Source organism: Arvicanthis niloticus, chromosome 28, assembly GCF_011762505.2.
Source record: "Arvicanthis niloticus isolate mArvNil1 chromosome 28, mArvNil1.pat.X, whole genome shotgun sequence".
NCBI lineage: Eukaryota > Metazoa > Chordata > Mammalia > Rodentia > Muridae > Arvicanthis > Arvicanthis niloticus.
Genome location: NC_133436.1, coordinates 23624803 through 23639728, shown reverse-complemented (window position 1 = coordinate 23639728; position 14926 = coordinate 23624803). Strand labels below are relative to the sequence as shown.

The 14926-nt window shown below is 38.0% G+C and overlaps 1 protein-coding gene across 1 annotated transcript; it reads right to left on the bottom strand.

Annotated features, from left to right (window-relative positions):
* Positions 1-523: 523 nt before the first annotated feature.
* Positions 524-12012, bottom strand: Nmbr (neuromedin B receptor). Its single transcript, XM_076926918.1, has 3 exons — positions 11225-12012; positions 4468-4816; positions 524-1311 (listed from the first exon to the last, which is right to left on the bottom strand). The coding sequence occupies exons 1-3, from the start codon at positions 11644-11646 to the stop codon at positions 910-912; spliced, it is 1173 nt and encodes a 390-aa protein (XP_076783033.1). The 5' UTR covers positions 11647-12012; the 3' UTR covers positions 524-909.
* Positions 12013-14926: the final 2914 nt, after the last annotated feature.

Genomic DNA, 14926 nt, shown 5'->3' with positions numbered 1-14926 from the left:
AAAACTGTGATATCATGCAGAGAAAACAAAATGCCTGAAACCCCATACACTTGTAAGTTGGCAGATGTCTGAGCAAATGGTCATCAGAATTATACAAATCTTATTATCTATGCTGAAGCAGTCAATTTGAAATGAATTTAGGTGTTTACAAAACTTATCATGCAAACATATTAGAAGTATTATTGGAATTTAGAGCATATTATATTTGTTTTATATATACAAGGTGAGTCACATTCATATATCAATTTATAATTCATGATAGAATGCCGTCATACTTTCCAATACAATATCTAGAGCTTACAAACCTTTCTATAAATTATAATTATACAAAGAACAATAAATATTAATGAACTATGATTAAACTCCACTTTGAAATTTTTTTCAAATTAGGGTACACACACACACACACCACACACACACACACACACACACATATATATATATATATATATATATATATATATATATATATATATACTAATTATGGATAAATTTACTCAACAGAATGTTGTAATTTATATTTGAAATAATGGGAGTTTGATTATTACCTCTCACTAGATTACAAAGTCATTATGGAAGTGTTCTCTATGATTTAAGATAAAGGAATTTAAAATAAATATGCCACATTTGCTTGTTGAAACACCTAAATCTCAAGGGAAGTTTTAAACCAATGATAGCAAGAGATATATGTGAGTTATGTGTGTGCAGTATAGATGTGTATGGTGTAATGTAAAGTTCTTTCTATTCAGACAAACGTATTTGCTTTGCACTTGAGTCAACCATGAGTTCCCCTGATGAATTAGCTAAGGATCAGTATAAATATGGAGATTTTTTTGTTCTGCTTCTCTCATTAATAATGGAAAAGTCTCGAAAATGGTATTTTCCAAGAATGAATTCGATTGTCTCCAGTCACAGTGCTATTTCTTGCTTTGTGCTATGTCCATTGAGCAGGACAGAATTGGTCACCACATTCTTTGTGTTGCTTTTCAGAGAAGTCATTCTTATTGCTGAAGAGCTGATGAGGTAGCTGGTGGACCTCTCAGGATAGGACTTCCGCCCGCAACAGAGCTGACTGTTGAAGTGCTTCCTGAAGCTTTCGCTGAGCAGATAAAGAGCAAAGGGATTGACACAGGAATTGCTGAAACTTAGAACCCGGGCCACTAAGGTGACAATCATGTGTCCAAGAGAAGGATCGATCTCCTTGTAGTTGAAAGACCTATACAAGTAGAGGACGTGGTTGGGAAACCAGCAGAAGACAAAGCAGCCCACAAACACCAGAACAATCTTAGCCAGGCGTTTCCGTGTCTCCATCTGTGAAAAACAGAAAGAGACGGAGTCAGCCGCAGCCGTAACTCTTGTCACAGAATCAAGAGGGCTTATCGGGGAGAGCTGTGATCCCAAACACAAGAACTGTCACCTTACCTCATCACTTCATCAAAGTGATTGATTGCTCTAAAGGCTTGACCAGGACAATTTTTATTACCACCTGGTTTTCTCTGAAGATATTTAGTATTTATACAAGATCAGATGATAAATTATAAATGATTATCTTCATGTCAAAACAGTAATTTTAATGAATGCCTTAAAATATTTTCCTTTTACTTAAGATAGGACCATGTTAGTAAAATCATTAACTATTTTGTTTATATTAAACATACTAAATTAAATAAAATGCACTCCAGTGTACATATTTTCCAAATATCGGGTATTTAAACAAGAAAAAAAAATGACCTGATGAGATAGGACTAATTTTTACTCTATATATCACTATCTATTCATCTCCCCCGCTCCCCTTTCTTACAAGTAGATAATAAAAAACAAACAAATAAATAGACATGGAGATTTAAGCCCCTGACATACAAAATAATTTTTCCTGGGACTGGAGGGATGGCTCAGTGGCTAAAGTCATATACTGCCAAACCTGACAAACTGAGTTCAATACTCATGACCCACATGGTAGAAGAAGAATAGTAACTCTAGAAAATTGTCCTCAAATTGTTATTACACACATTATGGCATGCATACACACACGCTTACACACATACAACTTGGTAGATGATAGAAACATAGATGATAGTTATATGAATGGATGGATAGCTATAGATGATAGATATAGATAGATACATACATACATACAAACACAAATAGATGATAGATAGATAGATAGATAGATAGATGATAGATACATACATACAAACACAAATAGATGATAGTAGATAGATAGATAGATAGATAGATGATAGACAGATACATAGATTTATAGATGATAAATTATATAAATGGATGGATAGCTATAGATAACAGAAACATACATAAATACATACATACATATAGTTACATAAATGACAGAAAGATAGACAATAGATAAATAGATAGATAGATAGATAGATAGATAGATAGATAGATAGATAGATAAAACAGATAAATAATTTTTAACTTCTAGGGAAAATACCAACACTGATAAAATAAACTGGATTAGATTTTAGGTTTTTTTTTTTTAATAAAATTCATACTATGCTTACTGTTTTGTAAGAAAGCCCCCAGGGATATAATAAGTATCATTCAAAGTCAGATATTTAATATTTTAACCTAAAATCTAGAGTACAGAATTTAGATCTTATTTTCCATTTGCTTAAATGGTTAAGTATAACAGTGTGAATAGGGACAGTATATCAGAAGACACTGACAGCCATCACCAAATTTTCTGAGATGGAGCCATTAGTCAACATCCAGAATACGCCAAAAAGAACTAGAAAGTCTGAAAGCCAGAGCAAGCGTAGCTGATACTCAGGAATAGAGTGCTGTGGTACTGATGGTGCATCTCAGTGGGATATGTTGGACAAACCAACCATTTTAAGAAGTGTGAGTCTGGAATTTAGAGCACTCAGTGTATCCTCTCTAAATGACACAGCAAGGCTATAAAACTTCCATGGCAGTCTGAAGCTAGAAATTTAACTTCAGGTAAGCTTTGAGATGGAGTCTTGGCAAAGTGTCAAGAACCAGTTATTCCATCAGGGCTTATAAATCTCCAAAGGGAAATTTGCAAAAATACGACAGAACCAATGATTACAAAGAAAACCAAAAAGCTGTAGGTATGCAAAGCACTCAACTTAAAAGAAATCAAAAACCAAATATCAAATATCCAATTATAATACAAATTTTATCACAAAACTCTGAGTAAGGTATCTAGATATGTAAAGGGCATATAAGCCTTTAGCATTAATATTTTGTTTCCAGGATTCCAGGTACATGGATAACAAATCATTCATTTACCTGAAACATTGAGTCACTATCTGAGTCTTTAAAATGAACATCAACTAATCATGGTGATAGTTCTTAATTAGTGAAGGATACTCTGCACCATGGCAACCTCCCCCAGCTCCTGACCAGCTTACAGCTCCATTTTCTTACTCCATCTAACCCGTGTTTGCCTTCAAACTGGCAACAAGTAGTCATCACCTCCCTGTAACCATTGTAGTTACAGGAGTTCTGACCTGTTAGCGTTTTCTCTCCAGGAATGTGGAAACACACAACAAGAAACTTTCACACCAGAACGTTTGTTCACTTTCCCTTTCACACAAATAACATTAACCAAAATTATTAGTGCGTGTTCTTTAACAATAACAACAAAAAATGTAGCTAATCTACATGTCACCAATTTTCAAGTCGTGTGTGTTCTTTATGGCAAGGTTGCACAGCTGGAATAGGCCAAGGGTTCCAACCGCCAGTGGCCTTTGGCTTTGTATTCATTCTCTCTACTTCTCTGCAGTTTCTAGAGCCTCCTATCCTGCTACCCACTCAAGTCCCATGATCAGCCCTAGGCTCTGCCCTATGATCACCAGACACCCTTCCTTCTTCACTCTTCCTGATTCCCTTACAAGGATACTTGAAAAGGAAGATAATCAATTCACACTTAAAATGTGACATTTTCAGATTGATGGCCTTGAACTTTGTAAAAATATTTTCATGGAAAAAGTTTAAAAACAAACAAACATTGGTCTCATTTTATTTATCATCCAAGTGTATGCATGTGTGTACATGTGTGTATGTGTATGCATACGTACATGTGTGGAAGTCAGAAGCTGGCTTACATGTATTTCCTGCTATCATTCTCTACCTTATCTTTAGATTGGTTCTGTCTCTGAAACCTATGCACACATCATAGATTAACTAGCCAGAAAGCTCCGGGGAACTTCTTGCCTACATCCTTCCCCCTTCTTGCTTTTAGAACTAGAGTCTATGCCCAGGTTGATCTCTTCACTATGTTACAGAAACACATGTAAGAAATTCCCCAAGAATCCTTTCACCTAAGGCAAATGAACACCCAGGTCTGTCTTTGTATTTCATGGAACAAACAATGCATAAAATAAAACAGAAAATAGTAGTCACTGGTTTTGATTAGGACCTTTACAACACACACACACACACACACACACACACACACACACACATCCTAAACCAGCTTACCTGCTTTTTGGTATGTTCACTGTATTCTCCAGGAAGATTGTGTGCACTTTTAATTAAAGTCTTTGCAATATGATAATAATAAACGCTGATGATAACAAGTGGTATGAGGAAATAGACAAGAAAAATGAGTACGGAATGAATCTTTGGATGTAACTCATCTGTTTGTGGGTAGGGTATGCATGCTGTGAAACTGATGTTATCCAAGCTACCAATGCGTGCTACTTCTGAAAACACAGCTTCAGGGACTGCCAACAACACAGAGATCACCCAGATGCCCACGGCCTTCAAACTGGTCCACAGCACCACACCAGACGTCTGCATGTCCATGGGGTTCACGATAGCTCTGTACCTAGGACAAAGTAGGAAGGAAGAAGAAAGGGAGAGATAAAACAAGGAAGGGAGGGAGGGAGGGAGGGAGGGAGGGAGGGAGGGAGGGAGGGAGGGAGGGAGGGAGGGAGGGAGGGGAGAAGAAAAAAAATCTCACTGGCAATAGAGGTGCCAACACTTTTTCTTCCCTGGGCATTTCCTGATGTATGGAAAATACAAATTCCCTGGCATATCAGTGTCTACAATTCATTGCAGGGTTTATTGGGGCAGAACACAAGTAGAGAGAAGAAAATATTTTAAAATGGATTTTTCTGAGTGGTGGAAAATGGCTCTTTCACAATGATTTTATCTTAAGTCAGTGTACAGTATTTGTATCATTTTTCATTGAATGTGACCAGCTATTAGATTTTTTTTATTTAGATGTTTTCATTTCCAACCTATCATTATATTGCTACTTAAGGAAAATAACTGAATTATTAAAGGTCCACAAAGCAATGCATTTAAATTCTACCTTGATTGTATCCTCATAGCTTCGATGTTTGGGACTTCAAACATTTTTCCTTAACATTCTCCTAATCAACAAACCCTAGACACTAATCCAGAGTGAGATTTTTCTCCACAGTCCAATTGAGAGAACTGATATAACTGAAGACTTCTGTTTTTATAAATCAATGTCATTGTTTTAGATCATAGAGAAGCCTCTCTTCTCATCTCTTGCATATTGTTGGTAACGTGCAGTAGGAACAGGTGGTACAGGACTCACATTCGGAGACACCGTCTTAATGCCTAACTCATCATGGCCACCTCCACACTTTGAATGAAATAGTGAAAACTCAAGCAAACCAAATTGTACAAAAGCAAGTTATCTTTATCTTTAAAGGTATTTGAAAGTATATCTAAGAGATAATAGAATATAATAAAAAGTAATTTCACTCAGACTAATTTGTTATTATCTGTGATATCATTTAGAAAAAAACTTAAGTCCTTTTTATTTTCACTGTGAAGTATGGACAAAAACATCTCCCTCCCGAGAGTTACATTATCTTTTTTAAAAAAAAATATTTTATTTATTTACATTTCAAATGTTATCCCCTTGCCCAGTTTCCCCTCTGGAAACTCCCTATTCCATCCCCCCCCTTCCCCTGCTTCTATGAGGGTCCCCTCCCTCCCACTCACCCATTCCCACCTCCCCATCATGGCATTCCCCTACACTGGGGAATCTACCCTTCACAGGACCAAGAACCTCTCTCATTGATGCCAGACAATGCCGTCCATTGCTACATATGCGGCTGAAGCCATGAGTCCCTCCATGTGTGCTCGTTGGTTGGTGGTTTAGTCCCTGGGAGTTCTGGACATTCTGGTTGGTTGACATTGTTGTTCTTCCTCAGGATTGCAAACCCCTTCGGCTCTTTCTCTAACTCCTCCATTGGGGTCCCTGTGCTCAGTCCACTGGTTGGCTGAGAGCATCCCCCTCTGTATATCTATTGACTGATAACGCTTATCAGATAACTCATAAGGGCAAATCACCAAAATATATAAATAAAGAGGCTAAATGTAATTTTATAATTGACGAGGATGAATAAGACATAATAAATGTCTATAACAAGTCTTTTTACATAGCTAAGGACCACAAAGGCTATTCTCAATGCCCTTCATATTTTTAAAAAATAAAAGGAAGATGGCTCTCTCCATAACATATCTGGTAATACACTTCCAGAGACTTAGTCATAGGTAATTTAAAATACTAAATTAAGATACCCTAGATTGAATGATTTATGAACCCCAGAAAGTTATTGTATGGTCTGGAAAAGTGGGAAGTCCAGAATGAAGGCTTTGACAGATTCAGTGCCTAGTGAGTGTCTTTCCTGCATGGCAAGCCTTAGATCCAAGGTGGTTCCCCAACATGACAGTGGTGGTGACAGTGTCCTAAACAGAAGGACCCTAACTGGGTAAGCAGAGGGTTTTATTGGGTAAACGGGAGCCTAAATTTCTCAGGACTCCATTAAAGCTGGTTTCTGTTACCAGGAAAGCCACTCCCTCCCTTCTCCCCTAACAGTAGACTGCCTGCACTACCTGGGCAAGGGTGGGCATCTCACTCCCTCTCAGTCTGAGCATCCTGCTCTTCTCAAAGACCCCTTCCTGCTGACTGCAGTATGAAGACCCCATCCTGCTGACTGCAGTATGAAGCCTGCTTGCTTTCCACGCCAGCTGCCAGCTTCTACTCTCAGAGGCACCCTGGCAACTTGTTCCCCCAAAAGGCTTTTTTTCTACCCACAGAGTGGTCCAGTTGGTGGTTTCACTGTGCCCTTGCTCCTAGTGTCTTCTACTGAGTCGTTCTGGGATACTTCTCACAATAGCCCTACTCTAAAGACCTAATCACACCCCGAAGGTTCTACTACCCATTACCATTGCTTTGTGGGAAAAGGTTTTGATTTATGAACTTAGGAGGATGCAAACCTTCAGATTATAATATGCACTATGCCCCTAAAAAGATGGTTAAGAAATATAAAACAGTTGTAAAATGTATAAACCTTGCATTATGATAAGATTACTGGCTACAGGCCAAAATATTTAGGAAATAAATTGAGCAGGAGAGTGGGACAAAGATAAATAAAGAACATTTTAACAGGGATGATTCTCTTCACCTGCAGGGGGGAAAAAAGGCTGTTATAGCTTAGGAAGTCTCTTAATAATACCCAACTGAGTGAAAAGACAGTAATGTAAATACTATAAATAAAGAATTATAATACAAAAACAGCAGATTACCAAAGCTATCAGTGCTGTAACATAGCTCACAATTATTGAGTGTTTGTGTTTGCTTGTTTGTTTGTTTGTTTGTCTGTTTTGTTAGGGAGACAGACATGCTAGAAAATACCAGGATATCACGTACGCAAGGCAAGCAAGCACTCTACCACTAGAACCAGCTGTAAAAGAATATTAATGTGGCAAGTGTATCTTTGGAAGTATATAAAGAAATACGTAAAGCCATTTAATGCATATTAAGGTAAGCGTGTTTTATCATGCTTTCTCCAAATATTTGCATAAAACATGAGAAAGATGTCCCTCAGCATAAAAGCTCTTTAATTAAACTCTGTAGCATAGCAGATATGCAAAATGTTACATTTTTTTCTTACAAATAGTCTCAGCGAAATTGAAAACTGAATTAAAGAATTATCGATCAAAGGGCTGATATAGAGATGTATAATCATCATTCATTTATTAAGCATCAATGAATAGATTTACTCATCTATATGAAACTCATTGATGTCTATATATGGTATAAATTTAATGTAAATATAAAATAGAATTTAATCATAGTACAAAATAATTAGATCATTTTTACTTCTTGCAAAAATCATCAAAACACCTCGAAATCTGTTTCTTTAAGCATGCCTACTTAAACTTCCCTCTTTCTGCTTATCAAGCTTTATTGTGCAGAAAGGAGGCCAGCAAAAGTCCGGGTGTGAACCATATGTTGACAGAAGCAAAGCTATTTCTCATTATTGCTTCTCTAGTGTACAGAATGCTTGGAGCACACCATGGCTTCTCAGGAAATCGTTGTTGGCTTGAGTAATAAGGGCATCATTAATGAAGGACATCATTAATGAAGAGCACTTGTGGTGAGTGGAGCTGGTCAATACTGGGTTAGCATAAAACGGTGATGTACAATGGAGACTGTCTAGTGATGTTCAATGTACAGCAGCTTCAGAATCATCTACGACCTCTGTGCAATGAGAATTCACTGGGCCTTCCCAATGATAGAATGATACACAGTCTCTAAGATGAGAATTGAGAGGTTCTGTCTTTACTTTACTAATATTTTTCAGACCTGCACATAAGTCATGCTTAGAAACAATTTTTAACAGGACTGATGTAGCAGTGGGCATTTTTTGCCTCAGGCTTCTTGCAAGCTGTCCAGAGTAGGGGGTGCAGAATCTCTGAATTTCTGGAAACAACAGATGTTGGTTATTTAGAGAAACAGATGCCTTCTCTTAAAGTATCATGTCATGTTGTAAGTATTAGTCTTTATTTTCTAAATAGGTAAACAGTAACTTAGGAGCATATGTTTTGTATTATTCTATCATACCTTTCCAGGTAAAATATGTATAAATAAAGGTGGCAATGAAGACCCAGCTGCAATAATATCAGCCTGGCACATTCTCTTCTTACCATGTGTGACACAAATAAACAAGCAATCATGCAGCTATAACTAAGTCAGGGTATCAATATTAATACTCAAGAACAACACAGTGCATTTTAAGTCAAAGGTGTTCCTTCTAAAGAGGAAAAGAAGCAATCTAGTAGTGATTAAAATCAGTTGAGTAAGCGACATAATTTACTGCATGCCAACATAATATAGGATATTTTATTTAATAATAAAGTAATACATTAGGTGCAGAAAAAAAAATGCAGTTTATTCTGTGACTGTGACTCTGTAAAAATCACAGCTGGATCCATACTATAAAAGGTAACGTTTCTTTTTCAGATGACAATTCAAAAGCTCTCAAAAAACATAATTACCTGTAGTGAAAGTACAGTTCACCCTATATTTGTCCATATTCATTTTTCCTACACCTGTTTTCTTCCCTTTTTATCCTTGTTATATGTTATTTAGTCTTTTTTTAACTCTTAAGCTTCCAACAAAAACCAAATTGAAAACAGGTCAGGCAGGGTACTCAATGGTCCAAAAAAGGCAATGCACCAATATTTATCATTATAATGAGAGTATCATCATAATCCCATAATCCCCCTGGTATGCATATGATGGCCTCAAAAGTCCTGAATACAATACGGGAGGCTCTTCTGTCTTTGGCCTAGGATTAAGGCAAACTTACTTGTTTCTATGACAATAGACTGGAAAACTGGTTTGAAAGAAACTCAAGCTCTGACTCTCGCTATTAATCCCATACTTTAAAGGGAATGTGGATCCAATCCTTTCTTTAAAAGGATGCTTGGTGTAGATTTTACTGATGGTGTTTGCTAAATACTGTGTTTTATTCTAATTAAGTTTGTTTCTTTAACAGTCTGATTAAATTAGGTCACCTGACGAAGAGCAGACAAGCTTCAATGTCATATTTTAGCTTTGAAGTTCAGGTAAAACTTTTTAAAAGATAATACAACTGGTGCTGAGAAGGCAGAATAAGGTTCTTAAGGTATTTAACAATTTTAATCACTTTTCCATGAGCATTTAAAATAAGCACATTTTATAAAATAAGTATGTACTTAACAACAACAAAAGGCACTCCAGTGAATATTGTCTTACTTCTAATAAACATAAACGTTAACTCTTCAATTCCAGACTAGTATAAGGACGTTATAACCAGTCCCAAGAAACTCAAACCCAGACTCATTAATAATTCAATATTCAAATTAATAAGGTGAGTGAATATTATTTTCAAGTTAAATTATTTAGCTAAATAATTTTAGTCTGTCCTTCATTCCCAAGGCAATGAAACCACAGCTCCAAAATGATACAAAATGTATATATATATATATATATATATATATATATATATATATATATACTGCCTCCAGTCACCCACCAAGACATTCCTTCCTGCAAAGACCTGAAAGCATAATACAGCAGCCAGGGGTAACAGCTGTAGCCTCCTAGATTTTCCTCCCAGAAATCTCAGGAGGACCTACATTATCTGAGCTTCGGGATCCCCACATGGAAAATGACATCGTTGAAGCAAGTGATCTGCCAAGTAGAATAATGCATACATCACATTGCTATATAGTACACAAAACAGATTTGTTCATGAAGGTTGTGTTCATAGCACTGTCTTAAGACGTTAACGTTTAGCATTATGGGGGTATCACTTGATTTCAACAAGAAATAGAAGACCTTAATATTTTTAAACAAGCCGTGAGAGTCTGTTTTTGAAGAATGCCTATATTATTCTAATGGTTTCCCTTAGACATTTACTTCGCATTGTAAATGCTGCACAAGCCGAACTAAGCAGCTTCCTAAAGTTAAACTAAGTGTTCTAACATAGCAGAACGCCACCTTACTGAATCAGTAAAGTACACTGTGCAGGTTTGGACACATGGGGAAAGAAAAAAAAATTCCAGGAGACAACTGAATTTTAACTTGTTTTATGCTGTAGATTTCTGTGCATAGTAAGGTTTCCTAAAGTGGGGGTGGGGTGGGGGGTGGGGAGAAAATGCAGGCAAATTTAAAGTTGGTGCAATTTAAAGTGTTATTTAAATACTTTTTTTGTAATTTTAAACTCCACTTCTCATTATGTTTTAATTCGACTTACTAGGCTTTCCTTATATACAATATAAGTTCCTTCCCCCACCTCTATCCCCAGCCTTTCCTAACATCCTTTCCTCAGCTGGCACACTCCAATTCCCAGTCACCCTAGCTCCATGCTTCTGTTCAAGTCTTTTCTAGTCTGCCTCTTTTGCTACCTGTATTTTTTACCTGTCGGCGCTGAGGGCCGTGAGAGTGAACACGGAAACCCCAACCGAGGTGAGCTGGATGGCCGGGATGAGTTTGCAGCCCAGCTTGCCGAACACCCATTCATCAAAGAAGTAACGGGAGGCGTCCACTGGGACGCAGGTCAGGAGCAGCAGCAGGTCCCCAGCCGCCAGGTTAGAGATGAAGATGTTGGGGACACTCCGCATGGCGCTATTAGTGAGGAATATCTTCACCAGCATGATGTTGCCCAGCAAACCCACCGACATGATGATTAGGTAGAGGGATGGTATCACACAACGGATCACCAGCTCCGCGGTGGTCCCACCCAAGTCAGGCAGAAAATCCTTTTCCCACACCTCCGGCTCCAACTCGCTCTCATTCGCCTCCGTGGGAAAGGAGAGGTTGGGGAGAGACCTGGGGGGCATGGTTTCCTTTCCCAGGGAACTCACGGAGTTTTCATGCACTCGCGTGTCTCCGAAGTGCAATGAGCACGACGTGGGTTTAGTTAATTTGTCTCTGATTCTGGCAAGTTTGTGGCTTCTGGGACTGAGCCACCGCACCAGTCCTGCAGAGAAGTCTGCGCACCGTGCTCCAGAGCGTCACCCTAAGAGAGGTTCCCTTCACTGCCGCTGGTTTGCGATTTAAACCCAAAACAAAAAGCAAAGCAGTGGAGCCTTCATTCTATCTTTAAGGCTTAGTTTCCGCTGGTAGGCAGCGGGAGAACAAAGGTCAGTCCCTGTGGGACACAGAGCCCTACCTGCCTAACTGGTCCACCCCCACTCCCCCAGGAACGGAAGTCGTCCAGGAGCTGCGCGTCAGTTGAAAAGCTGCCACTACCGCGGGCCTCTTGAGTCAACCCCCCCCCGCACCCCCCCATCCCCCCCGCACCCCCCCCCCCCCCCCGCAGCTTTGCGCTTCTCTCAGCCGTTCCTGTTTTACAACTGTGTGGAACTGAAGAGGGGCTGAATCTGTTTTCATTCTGTGTCCTCATATACATCCATCCTCAAGCGACTCCAAGCAGGAGAAGCCCACGCAGGAAGTTTGTGAGCCTCTGAGGATTGGAGATCTGAGCTGGCAGGTCCCCAGTACTGAAACACTGTATTTAGCAAGCCAGCCAGGAACAAAAGACTCCTCTCCACTCAATTCTATCATCCTCCGACTATCCCCACCCCAAGCCTGGAAATTCTTTCCTACAGTTTTTAAACTTACATTTTTAAACTTACATTTTATTGTGATACAGCGTGAGTAAGGTGGACATCTCTTACATGTATGCTTTACTATCAGGACAGTTTAGTAGAAACCACCACTATGTCCGCTTTCACCTTAGTTGGCTTTTTCTTGAGGATCACAGAGACAGAACTTTTCAGAATACAGTCATCATCCGACTTCTCCCTCATAAATCTGTGGGAAGTACACATGTTTTGAGAGGAGCAGATGTGTTGTTTTGGCCATCTAGAAACAGATTAACTGTTACCTATCCATTCTCATGTTCACTAACATTTGCAAGGTTCACAAATTTAGCTGATTTAAAGGAAATTTCTATGAACATTTTTGCACATTTTTCTGGTGCACATACTTGCATAAATTCCAGACTTGATTCTGCTAGTCTCAGAGCTCATGTTATAAAACTTAAGAGTTTTTTAAAATATGAATCAACTCATTTTTCCTTTCATAACACCGTGATATTAATACTATCTGTGTAGTGCTTACCATGTAGGCCGATGGCTGTGAACTATGTGAGGTTTTTAAATTGTTTCAATTTTTAAACTTTTGTTTGAGACAGGGTCTTACATAGCCTGGGCTGGCCTCAAACTCATTATATGATTGAGGCTGTCTTTGAACTACTATCTTCCTGCCTCTACCTCCCAAATGTGGGGATTACCATGCCTGGCTCAGACTTTTAGACTTTAAAGACACTAACCAGATAACTTTCGTTTTTCTTGTTTTTCTTGTCACTGCCCCACCCACCTGCTGCATATGCTTTTAGAATTGATGCATTTCAGTGTTACCATTAAAACATGAGAATACTTCCCCATTTTTGTGGTTCTGGGAACCAAACTGAAGACCTAGCATGTGCTTGGTGAACATTTGACCACTGAGCTACACTTCTCAGCCCCAAACATGGGATTCTTAATACTCATGAAACCACCTAGGAGCAGATCATTCGGTATTAAAGGTTCTCCCACTGTGTCATCAACGCTGCTAGTCACTACTGGCAATCAGTTTAAATTACCAGAAAGCTGCTGGGAAACATCCGCCATTCATATTGTTTGCAAGCGCTGATTGCTAGCATTTTAGTATGTTTGGAGCCATAAAGAGAAAGTATCCACTGTTGACTACTTCTGTTTGTCCACACTGCATTTCCTGTGAACTAGTAATGGTGCTTCTCGTTTTCTGACTATTTTTCTTATGTGTTAAACAAGTGTATTAAAAGATGTCTTCATAATGTCAAACAACATAGTGGTTCAGTGATCATGATCAAATAGTAAAAATACAAGGTGTTCTTCCCCCCCCCACCAAAAAAAATATTATCTGTGTGTGTCTGTGTATGCCTATAGTTAATAATGCCAGTCATAAATTTAGACGCTTAAAATCTAATATATTCATTTTCTGAAGTGTGATGTTATATGTCACGCAGGGTGGTCTTGAGTTCTTGGACTTAAGTGATTGATTCTTTTGCTTCAGTTTCAGAAATTTGGAACTACAGAACCTAACCCTACAGCCAAATTGACAGTTTAATAATCTGTCAGTAGGAATAATATAACTTTCTGAATAACCACCACATCAGAATTTTTCAATGAAAGAACTGCTCAGGGTCAATGAGTTAGCTTAGTGCATAATGCAGCTGTAGAGCAAGACAGACAGACTGAAGTTATCCCTTGAGCCCGTTTAAGGTACGGGAGGCGCAAAGCAACTGGAATGCACTGCCTCTGACTTCCACACTATACCTGACAAAACAAGAACAACAACAACAGCAAAATAATGATAATTATAAACAAAATAATTTAAACTGCCTAAATATAATGGCTCACAATTAAACAACTTGGTCATTGGGGAACATGTATATGTGGGTTTGGTATTAAAAGATAAAATTTAACAATTGGAAGTTAGTCAAAGATCACCTTTAATGACATAGCCATGAATTTATAAAATGTACACAGGTAAAAGCCCACTTATCAGTTAAGAGACTTTTCAGACACCACCTATCAAAAGAGATTTCACACAACAAGGTAGATATTGGTATTAAAATCAATTTCCCTAGCTCGATTTCAAGTATTTTTTGTACTTCACTGCTTAGGTCATTGCAACATTTAGACTGGCTAAATGGAATTCTCATGTATATTTCTTTCAACAAATAAATATTGTTTCTAGTTTTGTACATTATACTTCTGTAAAATATTTAACATTACATATAAATTGAAATATGTCTCTAAAATTTTATCTCCCAGGTTAAGTTTCTCTTTTAATATTCAGTCTCATTGTACAAAATAAATTTTTAAAGAAATCAGAATTTTGAGAAATCTCAAACTTCCCAGATCAGAGTATTCTGCTTTATTGACTTTTTACTTTTTAATGTTTTTCCTTGCATATATATTGTGCATAGACACACATATAAGCTATATTGCTATATTGTTTTGGAAATCACATGGACTACTCTGATCAACCCTCTGAAAGGAGGTTTCTTGTGTCTGTTATTCTGTCAGT

Coding starts and splice junctions, on each gene's coding strand:
- Nmbr (XM_076926918.1), bottom strand. CDS start 11,646: ATGCCCCCCAGGTCTCTCCCCAACCTCTCCTTTCCCACGGAGGCGAAT. Junction 4,817..11,224: donor ACGGCCCTCAGCGCCGACAG/GTAAAAAATACA, acceptor ACTTTGTCCTAG/GTACAGAGCTATCGTGAACC. Junction 1,312..4,467: donor GTGAACATACCAAAAAGCAG/GTAAGCTGGTTT, acceptor TGTTTTTCACAG/ATGGAGACACGGAAACGCCT.